The sequence below is a fragment of the Rhinoraja longicauda genome, chromosome 1 (genome assembly GCF_053455715.1).
Source record: "Rhinoraja longicauda isolate Sanriku21f chromosome 1, sRhiLon1.1, whole genome shotgun sequence".
Taxonomy (NCBI): Eukaryota; Metazoa; Chordata; class Chondrichthyes; order Rajiformes; family Arhynchobatidae; genus Rhinoraja; species Rhinoraja longicauda.
In genome coordinates, this window is record NC_135953.1 from 52,027,556 (window position 1) to 52,049,376 (window position 21,821).

Below are 21,821 nucleotides of genomic sequence, written 5' to 3' on the forward strand. Positions count from 1 at the left end.
AATCCAGAAATTAAGGAGCAAGTGAAATAGCCTCTGTATCACAAAATAATAAATAGTCACACCATTATATTAGGATTCAGTTAATGAAATAAGTAATTATATATTTTGCTTGAAGTCATGTAGTACAATATTGTTAGAATCTAATAGCAATCTATAATATCTTATCTGGCAATGGAGTTGTTCTTAAAAGCTGTACAAAAATGCCTGCAATGATTGCTTCACGAAATCTGCCAATTCATTTTTTATTATATCTTTTAATTGTCAACTTTACAAATTAACAATTACTTTTATTAAAAAAACATTCTCTGAGCATGACCATTTCCTGCTCATGGCATTTATTGCACATCCTTTATTGCCCATGAGAAGATCCTAATGGGGTTTCTTAGACATTTGCAGACCTTGTTATGTAGCAAATACCAGGATTTTACCAAGAAATGAAGGGAGGACAAGTCAGGATACTGTGAAACTCCAACTGAATGTGACAGTATTTCCTTACACCTTTACCATCATCTTATATGTGGTGAGATTATTGGTTTGGAAGTAACCAGTATATAGTATGCCCTATCCTCTCCCTGTGGTAAAAATATCCAGAATGCCCTGGTTATGACAATGCTCACCAAAGGTACATGAGAATAAACACTGAATAGCAGAAATTGTAATGTATACAACTGGATTATGTAGTCTTGGCTCCATCATATAGACTCTGACAGAAAATAAGCAGTTGACCAGATCATGCATAGACTTTGGCAAATATACTTCATTATTAGTTTGGCAGATATTCAGAGTCTGTGAAAGGCTTTCATATGAAGCCGAATCTGTAAAGAATGACAAAACAGATGAAGTGATCTCCCAAAACAGATCAAGTGCGATTAGAATAACTATAGCTTTATATCAGTAATATCTCATATTTAGCTAAAAAAATCCAAATCACAGGCAATTAAAGCAATTGAACATGTACCATTTTGTGGTTTAACAGTTGGAACATTTTAATGGTTCCATTATTATTAGTGCACCAAGGTACAGTGAGATTTTGCATACAGATCAGGAAGATTGGTGCCATACATAAAGACAATACTAGGTTAAGCACATAATGCAGAGAAACAGCCTACTGAGTCCATATGCAATAGTTGCCAGGTTTTGGAACCATTTATGCCCCAAATTCCATGAAATGCAGCAATTTATAAAATGAGGCAAGTAAATTTATGTTAGGGGCAACAAGTTAAAAGGGAACTTTTAAGAGGGGAGTAGTGACTATAGGCACAGTGGTGCAGAAGTAGAGTTGCTGCCTTACAGCGCCACAGTCTCGGGTTTGATCCTGTCTACGGGTACTGTCTATATGAAGTTTGTACATTCTGCCCGTGGTCGTGTGGGTTTTCTCCAGGTGCTCCGATTTGTAGATTAATTGGCTTCGGTAGAAATTGTAAATTGTCCCTTGTGTGTAGGATACTGTTAGTGTACAGAGTGATCGTTGGCAGCCGTAGACTCAGTGGGCCAAAGAGCCTGTTTATCACTGTATCTCTCTAAAGTCTAAATGACAGAAGCTAGAAAATTCAGAAAAACGCAATCTCCACCAATCGTATGCATGTGGTCAAACATTATCAGAGGCCATCTACTGATGTATTCCATTTTAGCATTTTAAATCTTTTCTCCCTCCTAACAGAGAACTTATGTAAGTGTGAAACTGCGCAGGCATTTTCATATTTGAAATCAAACTGTGATATTAAGAAATGAAAAGCTTCACTTTTTATATCTCCTCATCAAATATCTTGATGGAAATTTTATTTGTGTTTAAAAAAAAGTTAATTTGTTCCAAAAATCATAACTTGTTTTCTTTTGTATCAAAAAATAATTCTCAGTATTAGATTTTAAATAATGGATTTTCTGAATTTCTTGAGGCCGCACTCTTCTTATTTAAACCACGATGTCGGACTCCCCTGCCTTACTGCTTCTGTAATCCAATCACTTATCTGGGAACTGGGGCATCAGATAGTTTAGACTCCTGATTTCCCACTTGATTAGCACTTGGTCCATAGCCACCTACACGTTGAAAATGTTGGCAGTTCAAGTGTTTATCGAGATAATGTTCCGAGAGTCTTTGTTTCCATGATTATCTCAGTGTGTTCCAAATTTTAACCACATCTGGGTCAATAAGTTCTTACGCAGTTTCCATTTAAACCTTTTACTCTTTACCCTAAACCCATCCCCTATAGTCATTGTCCAATCAAAAACACAATTTTTATAATCTGCTGGCAAATTTGGAATCCATCAGTTTTAAAAAACTATTCTCAGATGTGCCGTGGTGTCAATTTATTTCAAATGTCTTTCATATCAAACAACACTTGCATGTTGCTCTAGATTCCAGCATCCCTTATTTTATATGCTTGCCAGGGTTAACAATGAAATGGGAGGATGAATGTTTAAGCTGTTTTGCTCTATTTTAACGTTTTTAACTAGTTTCAATTATATGTATGTTTTTTTTAAATCTCCCTGATCTCGTCATCATCCATTTCCTTCTCCTCAGTGAATGCAGATGTAAAGTACTTATATTGGACCTTGCCCACTTCCACATTCCTCTGGCTCCAAGTGGATCTACCATTTCTCCACCTATTTTCTTTGAATATATATTTAAATGCCATGGGGTTCTCCTTGATCCTACTTGCCAAGGACATTTCATGGCCCATTTTGGCTCTTTTAATTTCTTGTTTAAGTTTTTTTCCTACGTCCTTTATATTCTTTAAGATCCTTGTCAGATTTCTGCTTCCTAAATCTTAGACATGCTTCCTTTTTTGTAAACTGACAACATTTCTTGTCATCTAAAGTCCCAGACCCTTGCACTCCCTATCTTTCATCTTCACAGTACTTTTCACAGAACATTTCTGACTGTAGATAGTTGTTACAACTTTTAGTCAATGTTTCATCATAACAAAAATTCTCAAGCCCTCACAACCAAGCAGTACTGGAAGCAACTGTGGCCTACCTAGTATTTCATACATTATAACACAATTTCCTCCCCACTCCCTCTCCCTGAGATTTTGGGCCTTGCCTTGGCCATTAAAGAAAATGCATTCTTACCCACCATACCTGCTGCAGCGGAGGCATACTCCGACCTTTCGTCTACTACTCTTACCAGTAGTTCTATACTAGTTCTGTATTCCCATGGCCTTGGATACCCTTCCGCAAAACACTCCCATGCACACTTCTGCAGATTAAATTTCAATTCCCACTTTTCTGCTGACCTGACCACTCTGTTTAGGAAAATAGCTGCAGATGCTAGTACAAATCGAAGGTATCACAAAATGCTGGAGTAACTCAGCAGGTCAGGCAGCATCTAGGAGTGAGGGAACGGGTGACCTCACAGAGGGGGAGCAGCGAGAGAGCATGTTGCTAAACTCTCGTCGAAGAGAGGAGGAGAACTTCTTCAAAGTAGGCATACCTTGAGGAGAAATCACAGTGGAACGGCAAGTAGTGTTGGAAAATAACTGCAGATGCTGGTACAAATCGACAGTATCACAAAATGCTGGAGTAACTCAGCAGGGCAGGCAGCATCTAGGAGAGAGGGAATGGTTCACCCATTCCCTCTCTCCTAGATGCTGCCTGACCTGCTGAGTTACTCCAACATTTTGTGATACCTGACCACTCTGTTTGCATTCATTCTTTCATGGGATTGAATGGGCTTCATCGGGTAAGATCAGCTTTTAATGCCTTGAACTAAATGGCTTATTTGACAACCAGATAGATTTTTGCGGCAATCACTATTACCAATACCAGTGGATGATGTGGTCCAACCACACTGGAACTGGTTGATCAGAATCTGTACACTGAGAATTTTGCCCTGGAAGTACCAATGGTGCTTCTCCAGTGCATTGAGGCGCCAACTCTAAGTTATCCATATATCTGAACCATACGGGAGACCGGGGTCACTGCCGTTCTGAAGACAAAGGGTTTGGTGCCAGGTTTGACGTCTTGGCCTTTGAATACACTTTTCTGCAGTGTACTGAAAATAATGCCGAAGCAGTGGTGGATTTCATAATTCATGAAATGTAGGTCCACAGGTAAGGAAGATGGTCCCGGTGTTCCAGGGTCTGTTGCTGTCTTGATTGGCAGTGGCCGGTGGTTTATGATGGGGGCACATTGGTAGAGTGCTTTGCTCTTTGGAAGATTATCTAGAAAGTAACATAATGGCATTGTTATACGGCATTGGAAAATGGCACACGAATAGTGAACGAAAACCTGAGCCTCAAAGAGAGGAAGCACTATGCTGGAAATTTTTGAGATATAGTAGTTGATTCCGTTTCATCAGTTATATTGTTTCAGATATATCCTTTAGGATTTTAAAATTGTTCGTAAAATAAGTTCAATGTAAAACTGAATTTCTTACTGGTTCATCTAAATAAAATATTTGCATATTTTTGTATTTTTAAAAGGAAATTCTGCAGAATGAAGAATATCGACAAATGATTAAATTGCGTGCCTGTGAACTTCAGCGAGATGAAGAGATAAGGAAAGAGAAAGAATATGAGGAAGGTCTCGTTGCTCGACCAGTTCAAACTCAAAGTAAAGGGCATGCCTCTGCAAATTACTTTGGAAAGGATAAACAATCTTCAGAACCGAGTAGTACTGCAAATACTTTCCAACCTGGAAGCTGGTTATCGCCAGAAAGCTCCAGCAAGAAAAAATAGATTTTATTGGCCTTGCAATTAAAGAACATTTTATCATCACTTTTTGAATTGTAAATAAAAATCTGAATGCATGTCCAATGATTATTTTATTTGGGAAGCACTTAAGTATACTCTCTATTTTTTAATCTATAGGTTTTCAAATGTCTTGAGTTAGTTACAATTTAATCTGTTGTTGGATCCTCTTTTTTAATTGGCTTTCTTCAGGTTGCTTACTGACAGTTTTCAGAAATTAAGACTGGTCCACTGAAGTATATCATATTGATACTTTTCCTTGTGCAGCAGGTTTGAAAATCATTGTTTTAGTTTAAGTTGCAATGAAATTATGAGGATAGTTTAAAAAATACAATGCAAAAGTTCCTTACAAAAGTGGAGGGAAAGTAATGCCAAGTGAATAAGCAAAGCATGCTTGACGACCGATAAGTGAATAGAGGATATGGTTTTACATAAAATTAATCATTATGTTGCACTAATTTGTGAATTGACCTGATGTCATAGAGCTGTACAGCATGGGAACAGGTCCTTTGACGCAATATGCCTTTCGTTCATGTCCCATTTGCTTGCATTTGGTCCATACCCCATTAAACTTTAGAGACCTAAAACTGCAGGTGCTGGACTCAGAGAAAGGGTCTTGACTCATTTGGTGATCCTGATGTAGCCTCCTCAATTCGGCGAGGCCAGGCAAACGTTCTGCTTAACATATCGGATCTCCCAGTTGCTAACCATTTTAACTCCCCATTCCCATACTGACCTTTCTGTCCTGGGTCTTTGCCATTGCCAGCATAAGACTAAACACAAACTGGAGGAACAGCACTCCATATGGGTAGCTTACAACTTATTGGGTAGCTTACAACTTAACAGCATGAACATTGAATTCTGTCATTTTTGATAAACAACCCCTCCTTTCCCATCCCACCTGCATATGCACCCACTTCTCCCCTTTCCATTCCACCTATATTCCTTCCTCTAGTTTCACATTTCAGACCTCACACTTTTTGATTTTTCATCTCTGGCCTTTGTCTAACCATCTGCCAATCATACCGCCCCCCCCCCCCTCACTCGTATCCACCTATCACTTATCAGCTATCCCGGCCCCACTTTTCTTCCAGCTTTCTCCCCCCTACTGCAATCAGTCTGAAGAAAGGTCCAAACCTGAAACATCACCGATCCATGTTCTCCAGAGATGCTGTCTGATCTGCTGTTACTCTGTCACTGCTCACTAATTACATCTGCTGAGTTACTCCGTCACTGCTTACTAATCACATCTGCTGAGTTACTCCGTCTTTCCTGATGTAAAACATCAATAGTCCATTTCCTTCCACAAATGCTGCTGATACGCTGAGGTCTTGCAGCGATTAAATTTTTTTTTTTGCTTTTTCTTAACCCTTCATATCACGTACCTGAGCAAATGTCTTCAAAACATTGTAATTATACTCACTTTTATCACTTCCTTTAGCAGCTTGTTCAATGTATCCACAACCCTTTGTATCATTGACCATCTACCTTGTCTATGCTCTCTAGACTTTGGATACCTCTTTCAGGTCACTCTGCAGCCTCCCGTCCACCGGGGAAAACAGACCCTGCCTATATCCTTATGCGTTAAGACCTTCAGTCAAGGCAACACCCTTTGAATCTTTTCTGCACTCTCAGTTAATCACATTGCATCTTCTAAAGCTTCAACAAGTGGTTCCAAGATTTGTCTTCATTCCATTGCTCCTGAGCAGTGTTTTCCAGTTTATTAATGCCAATCTAATTTACTGATCTGAATGTAATGCATTACTGCAAAAAGTTAAAAATTGCAGCATCTTGTCAAATGACAATAGACACAATTGAAAAAGAAGCCTGAATTGAAGCTGATTTTTGAAAAAGTAACTAAAACATATTAAAGCATATTAATATCTGAATTAAATGGGTTTTTCCAAGAGTATTATCTTGTGCTTATTGTGCACTTCCTACAATGACCTGAGAGGTTAAATTGTCGACAAATACAAGAACAAGAATATAATCAATGGGCATCTGGCAGTCCTTTAGGTTTCATTCAGTCCCCTCTACTATTCATCAAGTTCATGGCTGATCGTTTACCTCAGCCCCTTGGTTTCCTGAAATGTCCAAAAATAAATGGACCTGTGTCCGGCCTGAGAGAATGCACAACCGAGCTTCCACAGCCCTTCAGTGTAGAGAACACCAATGGTTCACCATTCTGGGGAAGAAAACTCATCTCAATCTGACTTGGCCTTGCCCTCATTCTAAGCTGTGCCCCCTATTCATAGACTAAGGATCCTTAACTCTACATTTGTCAAGCCCTCTAGGAATTCTTTCAATAAGATCACATCTAATTTTCCTAAACCATAGGGAAGATGGTACCAGTCTACTCAATCTGTTCTTCTTCAACCAACCTACTATCCCAGAAACTGCAGCATAGGTTTACTAGGTTAATTCCCGGAATGGCGGGACTGTCATATGTTGAAAGACTGGAGCGGCTAGGCTTGTATAGACTGGAATTTAGAAGGATGAGAGGGGATCTTATCGAAACATATAAGATTATTAAGGGGTTGGACACGTTAGAGACAGGAAACATGTTCCCAATGTTGGGGGAGTCCAGAACCAGGGACCACAGTTTAAGAATAAGGGGTAGGTCATTTAGAACGGAGATGCGGAAAAACATTTTCAGTCAGGGAGTTATAAATCTGTGGAATTCACTGCCTCAGAAGGCAGTGGATGCCATTTCTCTGAATGCATTCAAGAGAGAGCTAGATAGAGCTCTTAAGGATAGCGGAGTTAGGGGGTATGGGGAGAAGGAACGGAGTACTGATTGAGAATGATCAGCCATGATCACATTGAATGGTGGTGCTGGCTCGAAGGGCCGAATGGCCTACTCCTGCACCTATTGTCTAAACTGTTACAGTAATTGAAGGCCAAGCACTCGGGTTTCAATAGAAGTCCCACGAGAGAAATGCCAAATATAAATGCCATTTATATAGTATATAAATGCCAATATTTTATACTGCAGGACGTATAAACGGTGTCATGCGATCCGCAATGCTCCTCCACTTTGAGCACTCATGGAACTTATGGATTTGATGTTGAGCACATCCTTTATTCTTTTCTATCCACGGATAACTTTGGAAAGACTGAGTATATTCTCAAAGAATTGTAATAGCCTTTTTTTGCAGTGAGGTATTACTTATAAATGAGGATGGTTTGGAAAAAGGAAATCACTAAAGATTAAAGGCAAATGTAATGTCACTGTTTGCACACTTACCTCTGGATCTAGATGTTCAGATGCCAGTTCGGAGGCTGGAATTCTTACTTCCAGACAGACTTCTTATTGAGGGTGTGCCAGAATGTAGGATGTTGTGTCTTTTATCTGAAATACTATGTTCCACTGGACCTCATCAGAAGAAGCAAACGATTACAAGGCAGTTCTTTGAAGAAAGGCAGGCAAGTTCTCCAGCTAATGTTATTTCCTCGCTCATCATCTGACGAGTATTCTCAAGGATTTTCAATCTGGAGGTACGTTCAAATCTCATGAATTTTGAAGTGAACCTTGATACTGGATTATGATGTATCTGAAGTGCTCTCAACTCTGTTTTCCAAAGTTCTCTCACAAACACCAGAAGACTAATATCTAAATTGTAATGGCCATCTTGCAGACTACTTAAGCTTAGTACACTGAAAATTATAACTCACAATCAACATCCCTGCCTCTGTGTTATAATTTCTGAGAATGTCTTATCCAACCCATGAGAGGTGGAGAGACTGTGGTATATTGCCATCAGATAAAATCACATGGATCAAAGAATCCAGCCACCCACAGTTAAACTAAAAGCAAATCAAACTTTCACTTGTAAGTACAAAGGGAACACCAAAGTGACATAGAATGCAGCAGTGACTGGGGTAAATAACCTTGTAGCTCTTCAAATCACACACCACCGCATTTTCAAAAAACCCATATGAAGCTGGAAAAATGAACAATGCAGTATTTGCAGAAGAATCTTGCAGAACCCCATTGCAACCATAACTGAGAATGTTGTGATTGAATCCTCTATGGTCCATTTTGATGTTTGCTCTGTTCATTAAATCATTCCCTGTTTTTTATCGCACAATATTTATGGACTTTTACCCAGCAATGATGTTCAGTTTCCTTTATTAGAGCTGATGACTTTCACAGAAAGCATTTACGTTCTTCCTAATAGTACTGGGCAATGTACTTCACAACACCACAGGGTCAATCAGAATAATTATGGACTTTTAGAATATTTAAACCTTTATGATTGATTTTTTTAAATATATTGCGAGGAGTAATGATAATGCTGAATTTAACAAGGATAGTTCACTAGTAAAATTGACCATACTAGTTAATGGTAGTTCAGGGCATAAATAAAATGTTCTGGATAGCCTATTTTTCTTTCAGAGATGTATTGTACTGCAAACAATCCACCAGTCTTCAATTTCTTAAAAGTAATGAAGCATGATTATGGATAATAATTTTATACTCAAGTCATATACCCAGACAATACAATTTGAATTGTTTCTTGCTGATAGTACTGCTGCACCTCAGTGTTCACTGCCTTTCTTTCCTCATTCATTTAGTCTCTTCCAAAATTATTTAAGTGAACATATAACCAACAAGATATTCATCAATGATACCAATGAAAATATGCACCACAGTTCTTTTATTAGTTAAAACTTCATTCAACTAGGACACAATGCAAAACAGATCATAGAGAAAAACAAGTGTGAAGAAGGGTCCTGACCTGAAACCTCACCTATCCATGTTCTCCAGGGATGTTGCTACCATTGGGCAGGAGGTCCCACACCACCTCGTTCAGGAATAACTACTTTCCAACCAACAGCAGGTTCCTGAACTGACTACCCAAACCGTAATCCCACCTCGGCAACGGAGTACTATGGACCACCTCTTCCACTAACATGGACATGTTTTTCCAACTGCACTAATGTCTTGTTTTTTGTTTTTTTCTTTACACTGGCTTGCATGATTTATATATTATTTATGGTTTGTTAGGTCTGAGTTCCACAGCTGCTGCCTAACCTGCTGAGTAATTCCAGCATGTTCTGTTCTTATTTCAATTTTCCACTGCCTGTAATTTTTTTGTGTGGCTTTTATCTAAATCTGCAAATTACATTGCATAAGACACGAACAAGGCTGCAAGGCTTGCAGTCTGCCAATTCTAAATATCTTGTTTGTCCTACCTGCACTTCTTGTAAAACATTCATAACCGTCAGGAATGAAAATGTACATATGATAGGCACATCATAATTTAGAGGGACAGGTGAGGAATAAATAGAGAGACAGAGGATCTATGCAATATTGTTGCCCCCAGGCAGTAAATGTTCAATAAACTCATTATTACTCACATACTTTTTGTTTGAATGATATGGATATTCTTACACTAATAACATTGTCTTTGTATCTCTACAAGGCAATCAAGTCTGCAGACCTAGTAATAGTTCTTCCATTTCTCCATTGAAAGATTTTTCCAAGAGCAGTCTGAACCAGCTGGGAGCATCCAAAAACAAAACAGCTCAGTAGGTTGCTTAAGATACTCCATCTACTGAGTATACTATCACTAAACCGAGCACTGTCGGAAATTTATTGTATGACCACTCCCCATTTTTAAAGAAATACCTCTTCCCAACCAACATTTCTCATTAGGTAGCTTATTAATTTTATTCCAACGTCGCTTTGCTAATCCACACCAAATTCTAACAATGAAATATGATTCATGAATTAATACAAATGCGAGATGGTGCTGTTGCTGGACATCTTCAATAAAAACAGAAAATGTTTGACATAATCACGTCAGTCAGCTTCCAAGGAGAGAAACAGAATGAAAGTTTCAAACTGATTAGCTTTCTTCACAATGGGAAAAATTAAATATAAATCAAGCCATAACCTGTGGGGAAAGAAAGATTACAGATCTGCGATGTAGAGTACCTTCTGCCTTCCAATTCGATGGAAGGTTACCAAGCTGAAACATCTTTTAGTTTTCTCTCTCAATAATCTGTGATTAGTTTTTCCAGTATTTTCCAATCATAAACTATAAATAATCCAAAAGTATAATTTTTCTTACTCAAGATATATGGATAGGACAGGTTTGGAGGGATATGGGCCAAATGCAGGCAGGTGGTACTAGTGTAGCTGGGACATGTTGGCTGGTATGTGCAAGTTGGGCCAAAGGGCCAGTTTCCACGCTGTATTACTCTCTCAAGACTTCAATCAGAAATTCCAGGAAGATGGACTTTTTTGTTCAAGGAAATGGAATATTAACTATTTTCCACTTTTCTGGTATTCTGAGAAATACAGCTTGAAAACAGGCCCTTCAGCCCACCTAGTCCGTGCTGGCCCAAAGGGCCGAATGGTCTTCTCCTGCACCTATTTTCTATTGAGCCATGAACAATTTCAGCCACAGCTGCTTCTACTCTTAACTTTTTAGCTGTTATTGTGTGCAATCCATCTGAACCATTTTCCAATGAATATTCAAATGTCATTTGGTTTTTTAAAATTGTAAATTGATTGCTACAAATGATTTCTGGCCATTTGCTGGAGCACAAGTTTACAAAACGTATACATTATTCCTTTATTATGATTTTATTAAATTTGACTAAAAATTTGACTCAGATGAACTTAATTTCTACACGATTGAAAGGGAGGGTGGAATGCCATCATAATAAATATAACAGATTTAATAAAATAATGTTCACAAAATGCAAGACTTTGTAGTTAAGTTAGACCATCCCAAAAAATAATTTACTTCATGACCAATGTTGACAATAAATGCTGAACTGCAATTTTGGGTCTCCCAAAACTTCCCCAGACCCTATAGTTTTTGATGAACCTTAAAAATTGTGGACTGAGGTGTGGGTAAGACCAGCGTAATTGAAGAAAAGTTTAATTGATTGTGGATAATTTGTAAATGTCAGTTGACATATTTCACGAGACTAGGAAAGAAAACTGCTTAAATTATACAACAGCTTTAAAGTCGAAGAGTTTAAATTATGCTAATAAATCCTCTCTCAAGACGCCACTTGAGGGAGGTATCATTTGCAGGCAGCGTGCAGCATGCAGGGAACGCAGATACTTGTGTTCTGGTTTTTTTAAAGCTGAAATCTGCAGCCAGAATGCAGCGGTAAGAAATGGACTTTTAAGCGATTTAAATGCATTCGCAATCTTACAATGTAGTCTCGTGAAATATGTCAACTGACATTTACAAATCAGACAAATCCGACTCCGGGGAACACAAATACAACACCTCAGGTACTAGACAATGTGGGTGCCTGGGATGCCTCAGGAATGACACGAGTGTTCGAGAATGTGACCACCCCCACTGCCCGAACATCCTCCTGGTCACTGGAGAACGAGAGAGAAGACGCAAAGAGCAAGACTGCTGTATCAGAGGGACATTTCTACCCAGCTGCTATCAAGCAACTGAACCGTCCTCTCACCAGCTAGAGTGCGATCTTGACCACAGGATCACTTCAGGTTGCATTGTGAGAAGACTGAAAAACAACCTGCTAGAGGAACCTAGTTGGCCAAACAGCATCTGTGGAGGCAAAGGGATAGTCAATGTTTTCTCTTTGGCCTAGGAGAATGGGCATACATCTTTAATTGGACTTTATTTTGCACTAAATGTTGTACCCGTTATCCTATCTGTACACCGTGGATGGCTTGATTGTACTCGTGTCTAATTTTTTGTTTGACTGGATCACAGGCAACAAAAAGGTTTGCACTGTGCCTCGGTGCATGTAACAATACACCAAGCTAAACATGAAGCCGTGTACCCTGCCTTACAGAGACATAACACATAGTTTCTCTCGAACACGGTGCTCCAGCCAGAGGGTTTTACCATCCACCGTACAGAATGGACGCGACATCAGAAAAAGATGCAGCGTCATCTGCTTCATGATAAACTCATGATCTTCGAATACGGTGGTCTTGTCGCGTTCCCACTCCTCCATCCTAGAACATCTCAATGGTACTTTGTCATGCACCGAGGTACAGACATTTTTATGTTGCATACAGTTAATTAACAATTTTACTGTATATTAGGCACAATCATACTTAACTACAAGAGTGTAAGGAAATAGATTACACTGAGAAAGTACACGAGTCACCATGTTTCTGGCACCATCTTGTACATTTCAAGTTCAGAGTTGTTAAAAATGCTAAGTCTTAATTTGGCCATAAAGGTCCATTGTCCTTGTGGCGGAACTGGGTTGGAGTTGCAGGGGTTGGCCTGGTTAGGTGAAGTGTTGATGTCCTCCAATGTTGCTGTAACATCCAGTGCCGCAGCAGGCCATGTCTGTTCCTGCAAGCTTGGCCACTTGAAGCAGCACCAGATCTAACTGAACTCAATCCAGACAAATCGCACATCGACCTGTGAATGCCCATCCCTTCCCTTGGGCAGCCGCCGCTCAGCTTCCATGCCCCCCCCCACATTTGACCTCAAACCATCGCAAGAAGCAAGACCCCAGCCCACTCACCGGCATCGTTGTTTTCCTCTGTCTGCTGCCATCTTGAAAGTGCCAAAGGGTCTGGCAGTTATGTGCCCACTGTTCTACCTACCGTTAAAGTACTCAGCCATCATCCTGACTGCAGCCTGCCCCAGGCAGACGTCAAGCTGGCACTCGGGGAATGACATAAGCATGAAATAACATATCCCAATACCTTCCAAATAATTGCTGGGGACTTCAACCAGGCTTACTTGTCTGCAAAACCACCTTAAATATGTCATCTTCAACACCTTACATTCGACCACTGCTATACCACCATCAGGTCTCCCATACTTTGGAAAGTCTGACCACCTGGCTGTGGTTGTTTTTGTGTCGACAGGCAGATTGAAGAATATGGTAACGGCAAAGATGATTACAAAGAACTGGTTAGGGCAGGCAGAGGAGCATGTTGGCTTTGAATCAGTGGATGGATTGGGCCAAGTTCAAGGATTCCATAGAAGTCCTCAATGGATATGTCAGTCGGTCACTGACTTCATACCGAAATATGTGGACAAGTGTATACTGATAAAAACATTCCCAAGTCTGCTCCAACCAGAAGCACTGAATTAACCAGGTGCTTTGTAATCTGCTGAGGGCTAGATCTGTGACGTTTAGGACTGGTGAACCATTACCATGCAAATACTCCAGGAAAGACCTCCTGAAGACCATTATGAGCATAAAGACAATACTGGACTGAGCTAGGTTCACTGACTCTCTTAATGTGGCAGGGCTTGCACACGATCACATTCCACAAGGCAAAACCAGGTAGCATTAATGACAATGATGCATCATTTCCAGATGAGCTTATTGCCGTTAATGCAGACTTTGAACGAGAGAACAATATCACAATGACACACTTATACGATCCCTGAAGCCCCTGTGATCAGATCTTTAAGGCTGATGTCAGAATACGATTCAAAAGGGTGAATACATGCAAACATCCAGTCTAGACTGTTCAATGTAACAAAGAACTCGAGATTTGCTAAAGACTATGCAAATTAAACCTTGCCATTCGAAGACTTTAATGTGCACCATGTCACCAAAGAAAATTATCTCAGGTGTTACCCTTCTCTCATCACTTTGCAATTATTAATTGAATTCAGTCAGTAACATCAGGCCTTTAAGCAAAAATAGAACAAGTTATAAATTACGTTATTTATAATTTAGAAATAGTAAGCAGATATTGCATCAATGTAATGATTTCAGTGCAATTTCTCAGAATGTTTTCAGTCACAAGATTATGGAACAGATACTTGAGGAATTAGAAATGTATATACTCAATTCAAATAGTAAACAAAGTAGAAAAATTAGCTGTAGCATACTAGTGATTATCCCAATAACTAATGAACATTATAAAAATTACAACAAATTATTACAAGACAGAAACACAGATCTAATGAAGCAACCATTTGAAATATGGTGTCACTCTTGAAGTTATTACCAAATATAATTGCAATTGTTAAATATGCAAAACAAGCTATATTTTAGTTCAAGAAAGGGAATGTTTCTTGGTTACGGGTTCAATCCTTCTTTGGTCTCTTGGCTTTGTTAATATTTTCTTGACGCTTTTGTTTTTTCTTCTGTTCTCGATCTCTTGCTTCAATCATTTTTGCCAGTTTCCATGACAGTATTGCACTAGCTATGAACAGTGGAGTTAGTGCCAAGATAACAGCCGAAAGGAAACCATAAGGGTCTTTTGCAGCCCATTCCACAATGTACTCTGCCCAACCTCTTAGGTCCAACATTCTTGTTGACACTAAGACCTGTAAAAATAAAGATAAATCATTAGGACTACAATTACTCATTTTGCTGGAAGCATTCTTTGTATCATCCCTCGTTTTCTTCTTGGTCATATCCTTCATCTTTACTGTTCTCAGTCATGATATTGAGAACAGTAAAGTCAGTCAGACTAACTCATGAATATTTTCTAGTCTACACCTTCAAAGTTGTACTGCAGGGCAGAAGAGGAAGGATCTGCAAAATACCATTTGCTGCTTACCCTGCTGATGCTGGAGAATTTCAGTGTAACTATCAATGGGCAGCACGGTAATGCAGCGGTAGAGTTGCTGCCTTACAGCACTTGCAGTGCCAGAGACCCGGGCTCGATCCCGACGGGTGATGTCTGTACGGAGTTTGTATGTTCTCCCCGTGACCGCGAGAGGTTTCTCCGAGATCTTCCGTTTCCTCCCACACTCCACAGATGTACAGGTAGATTGGCTCGGTAAATGTAAAAAATGTCCCTAGTGTGTGTAGGATAGTGTTAATATGCGGGGATAGCTGGTCGGCGTGGACCCGGTGGGCCGAAGGACCTGTTTCCGCGCTGTATCTCTAAACTAAACTAAAACTCAGGATAGCTTCACCATTCTACGTTCTTGTTCCTCCAATTAAGCAATGAAGCTATTCCTTCTAAGAATGAAACTCCTTACCCTAATTAGTGACTTCAATGAAAAAGGCCGATAACCAGATTATACTGGAAATGCACGGTAAAACGAAATACAATCAAAGCAAGACTTCCTTTTGTTCATTTCAGCCTGCAATAGAAGACAAATTGGAGATGACATGTATATCTAGGGTTCTGTTGATGGACCTCACACACATTCACATCAAAAGTACAATACTTATAACATTGTGTGAAATATAATAATATTACCTTATGTTTTGAAGATGAGATTATAAGGAAACTAAAATAAAGAATCACCAAGGACTGTAACTTAAACCTTTCAGGTAGAATTCCTTTGCAAGGCTCTTAAGGATCAGCTAAACACTTTTCAACAGCTTTTCAGAGACCTCATATCTGGTATTAATCAAACACTTTGAGTCAGAAATCTGGAAACCAATGTCTACCAGGGTCAGTAATATTGTTGTGCTATCTGTAATGTGAACCTAATCTACAGATTATTTGATAATATCTTGGCAATTCCCTGGTTGACTTGTCATGCCCATTATTATCCAGCAGCATTTGCTCATCATTTATTATTTCTAGCTGAAAATCTGAGCAACACAGCCTCAAACAGCATAATTTGTACATCAAAAATGCTCACCTTTCATTTCAATGTAACTATGAAGATTAGAATAAACTGTTCCATATATCGACTATCGAAGTAAATTTTGACCCAGACATGTAATTTAATAAGATTGAAACTGAAAATAGGAAAGTGTACTCATGTCGTCTCAATTACGCTGAATAATATCAGAATTATAAGGAATTGCAGGTTCTTCAATGCTCAGTTTGAAAACGACCACTTGGTATCAGTTTATTATCGTCACATGTACCGAGATACATTGAACAGCTTTTTGCATGCCATCCAATCAAATTATACTGAACATGGGTACAATCAAGCCACACATTAGTACAAGGGGTGCAACGAGAAAAATACCAGAGCACAGAATAGTGTTACAGTATTATAGTGTGACAATTACAGAGAAAGATTTTTAAAATGTGCAAGGTCTGCAATGAGATAGGTTGGAGATCGGGACTGTATCCTAGCTTATGGAGGGGACTTTTAGTAGTCTGTTAACAGCAGGGAAGAAGCTGCTCCTGAATCAGGTGGTAAGTGCTTTCAAGATTTTGTATCGTCTGCCCAACGGGAGCGGGGAGAAGGAGGATGATCAGGGTGAAGATCAGGGTGAAAATGGTCCTTGATTATGTTAGCTCCTTTCCTAAAACAGCATGGTGTAGATTGGGGGAAGACAGATTTATGTGATGGAATGGGCTATTTCCACAATCCTCTGCAATTTCTTATGGTCTCAGGTCAAGCTGTTGTCAAACCAAGCTGCGATGCATCCCAAATGGATGCTTCTGTAGAATTGATTAAGAGTCATTGGGGACATTAGTCTGCTGAGGAAGTGGAGGTGTGCTTTCTTGGCCATGACTGCAATGTGGTTTGTCCAGGAGAAATTGTTCCCAATATTCAACTTTGCTCCAGAAGTACAAAATTAGTGGCTTTCCTTGGACTTGAGTCTTCGTGGTGCACAGGAACAAATATTGAGTTTCCTTTCAGTCCCATAAAGTTAACTTTAATCACAAAAAAAAAAAAAATTCTCTAATCAATTTAATTTGCTTAAAAGACTGGAGTAACTCAGCAGGGAGCACCTCTGGAGAACATTGATAAGCAACATTTCAGGACAGGACCCTTCTGATCTACTGAACTTTCCAAACAATCCTACATTGTGCTCACAGAACAAAAGCAGACATTGTCTTAAATCAGGCAGTTGTTATCTTCCCCCTGAGATAAGCAGCTTAGTTGTTTTGAGTTGTGCTTAGTGGAGAGTGAATCAGGCTTCGTTTTTTCTTCCCAGAGAGATGGGATTTTTAACTCTCATTCATAACATCTTTACAATAGATCATTTTGGCTCATTGTTGTAGAAACTATAGTTTAGAAAGCTCAAATCACTACAGCACTGATGAAGTTTCTGAACATTTTATAATTATTTGAGTACATAAACAAAGGAATCAATTTAGCCCTCGATACCCATCATAAGGAGCCACACACTCAGCTGCATTGTATCACTCTTCAACCATGCGTTTTCTTCTTTTAAATATATTTTTTAATATTGCCCTTTCAGACTATTCTGTCCTCTGCCTCTACCACAGTTTTGTCCAGTTTTATACACAAGATAATTTACCCGAATACTCCTTCCTTTTTCTGATGATCTTAAATTTAATCTCTCTGGTTATCCGAAAAATAAACTGCTGGTGGAGCTCAGAGGGTCTTAGTTTAAAATTCTTATGGTCAGCATCTCTTTCCTTCCCACTAGGACATTGGTTTAATTAGAGCCCAACCTCATAGTGCAGATTCCTATCCTGGGACCGGTGCCACATACGTGAGATGCACGCCCTCTTTCCTTCATCACCCCTTCAGTGACATTTTCCATCTTGCTGATCAGTTTGGCTCACTTCAAAACACTGTTCTTTAATTTAGCTCCATGTGCTCAAAACAGGATTTCCATGGATAACCACCACCAAATCCCCCACTCCATTTCATTTATGCTTTCAAGTTAGTGTGAGAATCCCTCATGTTGACATGAGGATGGAAAACACCAGTTGGGACCCAATCCCGCCCATTCTGGATTCCACCTGTGCCTCTAATTGTGAAGTTGTACTCAGGATGGTCGGCACTGTGGCGTAGCGGTAGAGTTGATGTCTTACAGCACCAGAGACCCAGTCTGATCCTGACTGTGGGTGCTGTCTGTATGGAGTTTGTACGTTCTCTCTGTGACTGTGTGGGATTTCCCCGCGTGCTCTGGTTTCCTCTCACAACCAAAGATGTACAGGTTTGTAGGTTAATTGTCTTTGATAAAGATTGTAAATTGTCCCTAGTATGTAGGATAGTGCTTGTGTACAGGGATCGCTGGTCGGCAGCCTCGGTGGGCCGAAGTGCCTGTTTCTGCGCTATGTCTCTAAACCAAACTAATAGGTAAAAATACATGCATTATACTTTTAAAAAAGTAGTTGGGGATTGCTTTCAAAATAGTTAATGTGGTTAATCCTTCATGAGGTTATCTAAGAAATAGCAAACGTCGGCCATTCAGTTTTTCTACCTGCTTCGCCATTCATTAGTTGCAAAATAATTTACCGCATGCTAACTTCCTGCACTATACAGCATTCAATTCTCATTACACGTTAAAAACCCAAAGTTTTAGTCCACTTTACAGTCTTTACAGAAGTCATAGATTTTATAATACTTGTTAGGCAACTTCATACAAATTTTGCAAATGGCATTTTCCTATTCCCCTTATTATTCACAATCTGATAAATCCCAGCCACACGTTTGTCACCCTAATCAGATCCAATCAATCACTATGATACCCAAGCCAGTCTCCCGTCACATACCAACATCTCCATCTCACCCAATGCACTCTCTTATGTTCATCTCACTTCACTTCACCTAGGACTCCACTCAACTCAAACCCTGCCTTACCCCCAGCCTTTCCCCACTCCATCACTTCTTCTCCACATATTCACCTCATCTAGTCCTATCCCACTTCACATCCTATTCTAATCCAATCCACTCCAAACCAACTTAAAGCATCCTCTCCTATTCACTGCCAACCCACCGTCCACCTCCGTGGAATCTTCCTTTCCCCAGGATCTCCCTTTCTTCCCCTCACCCTGGGATGTCCCCTGAATCTCTCTTTGTCCCTCTCCCTCCCCCTCGACTCTCCCTCTCACCCCACTCCCTTCCTCCCTCTTTCCCAGGATTTCTCCCTGCCCTGGGATCTCCCTTTGCCTCTCTAAACTTCCCTCTCCCCTTCTGACTCTCCTCTCAAACATTCCCCCTCGTCATCTGAACCCCCCCCCCTCCCACCCCACTCCCTTTGTATTTGTCCCTCTTCTCCCCCCCACCCCACTCCCTTTGTATTTGTCCCTCTTCTCCCCCCCACCCCTCTTCCTAACGCTTTCCCTCTTCCTTCCCCTTTTCACTCCCTCCCCCTGTAACCCCCTCCCTCTCTGGGATTCCCCACTCTCTCAATCACTCTCTTAATCTCTCCCTCCCCCTCTCCCTCTCTCTTCCCCCCTCCCTCTCTCTTCCCCCCTCCCTCCCTCCCTCTTCCCCCCTCCCTCCCTCTTCCCCCCCTCCCTCCCTCTTCCCCCCCTCCCTCCCTCTTCCCCCCTCCCTCCCCTCTCTCTTCCCCCCTCCCTCCCCTCTCTCTTCCCCCTCTCCCTCTTCCCCCCTCTCTCCCTCTTCCCCCCTCCCTCTTCCCCTCCCCTTCCCCTCCCTCTTCCCCCTTCCCCTCCCTCTTCCATCTTCCCCTCCCTCTTCCCTCTTCCCCTCCCTCTTCCCCCCTCCCTCTTCCCTCTTCCCCTCCCTCTTCCCTCTTCTTCCTTTCCCCTCCCTCTCGCGCGCGTTTTCTCACCTGAACCGCACGGACCGGAAGTGGCCCGTCCTTTGCGGAAACTGCGCCTGCACCGGAAGAGGAAGTGCGCCCGGTGCAACGATCTGAGGGAGAGAGGGAGGTGCAGAGGGGATGAATGTGAGGAAGTAAAGGAGGAGGGAGAGGAGATGTGAGGAAGAGAGGGAGAGGGGCTGAGTGAGGAAGAAGCTGTGGGAGAGGACGGAGAGAGAGGGGATGAGTGTGAGGAGGGAGGGAGGGAATTAGTGTGAGAGGAAGAGGAGGGAGGGAGAGGGGATTGAGGAGTGGTGTCGCTGCCGCCAAAACAGGTCAGTGCGAGAAATGACACGAGTGAAATGCCTGTGTGCCGCCAGTGAAGCTGTGCCGCAGCAAATACTGAAACCAAACCAGCAGTCCACAGTCAAGTCAAGTCAATAGACAATAGACAATAGGTGCAGGAGTAGGCCATTCAGCCCTTCGAGCCAGCACCGCCATTCAATGCGATCATGGCTGATCACTATCAATCAGTACCCCGTTCCTGCCTTCTCCCCATACCCCCTCACTCCGCTATCCTTAAGAGCTCTATCCAGCTCTCTCTTGAAAGCATCCAACGAACTGGCCTCCACTGCCTTCTGAGGCAGAGAATTCCACACCTTCACCACCCTCTGACTGAAAAAGTTCTTCCTCATCTCCGTTCTAAATGGCCTACCCCTTATTCTCAAACTGTGGCCCCTTGTTCTGGACTCCCCCAACATTGGGAACATGTTATCTGCCTCTAATGTGTCCAATCCCCTAATTATCTTATATGTTTCAATAAGATCCCCCCTCATCCTTCTAAATTCCAGTGTATACAAGCCCAATCGCTCCAGCCTTTCAACATACGACAGTCCCGCCATTCCGGGAATTAATCTAGTGAACCTACGCTGCACGCCCTCCATAGCAAGAATATCCTTCCTCAAATTTGGAGACCAAAACTGCACACAGTACTCCAGGTGCTGTCAAGTCAATTTTATTTGTATAGCACATTTAAAAACAACCCACGTTGACCAAAGTGCTGCACATCTGAACGTTCCCCTCCCCGCCGGCGCAGGCGGTGCAAATATGAGAAGAGGACACCTATGATTGAAAAAGATGGATGGGAGTGGCGAAGGGGCGGAGAAGCGTTGCCTCCTCTTCCGTGCCAATTGCCCGCAGCCCTCAATTCCCTGACCATTGAAAATAATATCTATTTAGTCATGAAGTGATTGAGCCACCGCAACCCACCAGAAATCCAGAAGTTTATCTGCGATTCCCACGCACCACAATTCTAAATCACCATAGATCTTCAGCAGCTTGTGATAGGATGAAAATCTCACATGGAATTGGCCTTATGAATCTCTTAGATGTCAAAATATAATTTCTTAAATAAGATTGACACAACACATTTTTTCCAGATGTGGCTTCTTCGGTGCCTTGTAATATTAAGGCAACTGTTTCCTTATTTCTAAACAATTCTCATGCATGGCCTATATCATGTTGGCCTTCCCAACTACTTGTTGCATCTGCCAGCTAACCTTTTTCTATTTGCAAACAAGATCATCAAGATCTATCTGGGCCTTTGCACATCTGCAATCTTTCCTGATTTCGATAATAGTATGCCTTTAGAAGTCTTAGAGTCATGCAGTGGGGACACAGGCCCTTAGCGCAACTTGTACATGCAACCAACATGCCCCATCTATATTAGTCCCATCTGGCTGCTTTTGGCCCATATCCTTCTGAACTTATCCTATCCATGTCATAGAGTCATGGAAACTGATC

The 21,821-nt window shown here is 41.0% G+C and overlaps 2 protein-coding genes across 2 annotated transcripts in view; one reads left to right on the forward strand and one right to left on the reverse strand.

Annotated features, from left to right (window-relative positions):
- Positions 1-4,744, forward strand: part of ndufaf2 (NADH:ubiquinone oxidoreductase complex assembly factor 2) — a 61,639-nt gene extending 56,895 nt beyond the window's left edge. Inside the window, exon 4 of the mRNA XM_078397267.1 lies at positions 4,425-4,744. Coding sequence (XP_078253393.1) covers positions 4,425-4,679 — 255 coding nt within the window. The 3' untranslated portion in view covers positions 4,680-4,744. The remainder of the gene's footprint in view (positions 1-4,424) is intronic.
- A 9,440-nt stretch (positions 4,745-14,184) lies between these two features.
- smim15 (small integral membrane protein 15) lies at positions 14,185-20,131 on the reverse strand. Its single transcript, XM_078397290.1, has 3 exons — positions 20,049-20,131; positions 15,617-15,721; positions 14,185-14,953 (listed from the first exon to the last, which is right to left on the reverse strand). Exon 3 carries the CDS (start codon positions 14,933-14,935, stop codon positions 14,711-14,713), a length of 225 nt encoding a protein of 74 aa, XP_078253416.1. The 5' UTR covers positions 14,936-14,953; positions 15,617-15,721; positions 20,049-20,131; the 3' UTR covers positions 14,185-14,710.
- Between the last annotated feature and the right edge of the window lie 1,690 nt (positions 20,132-21,821).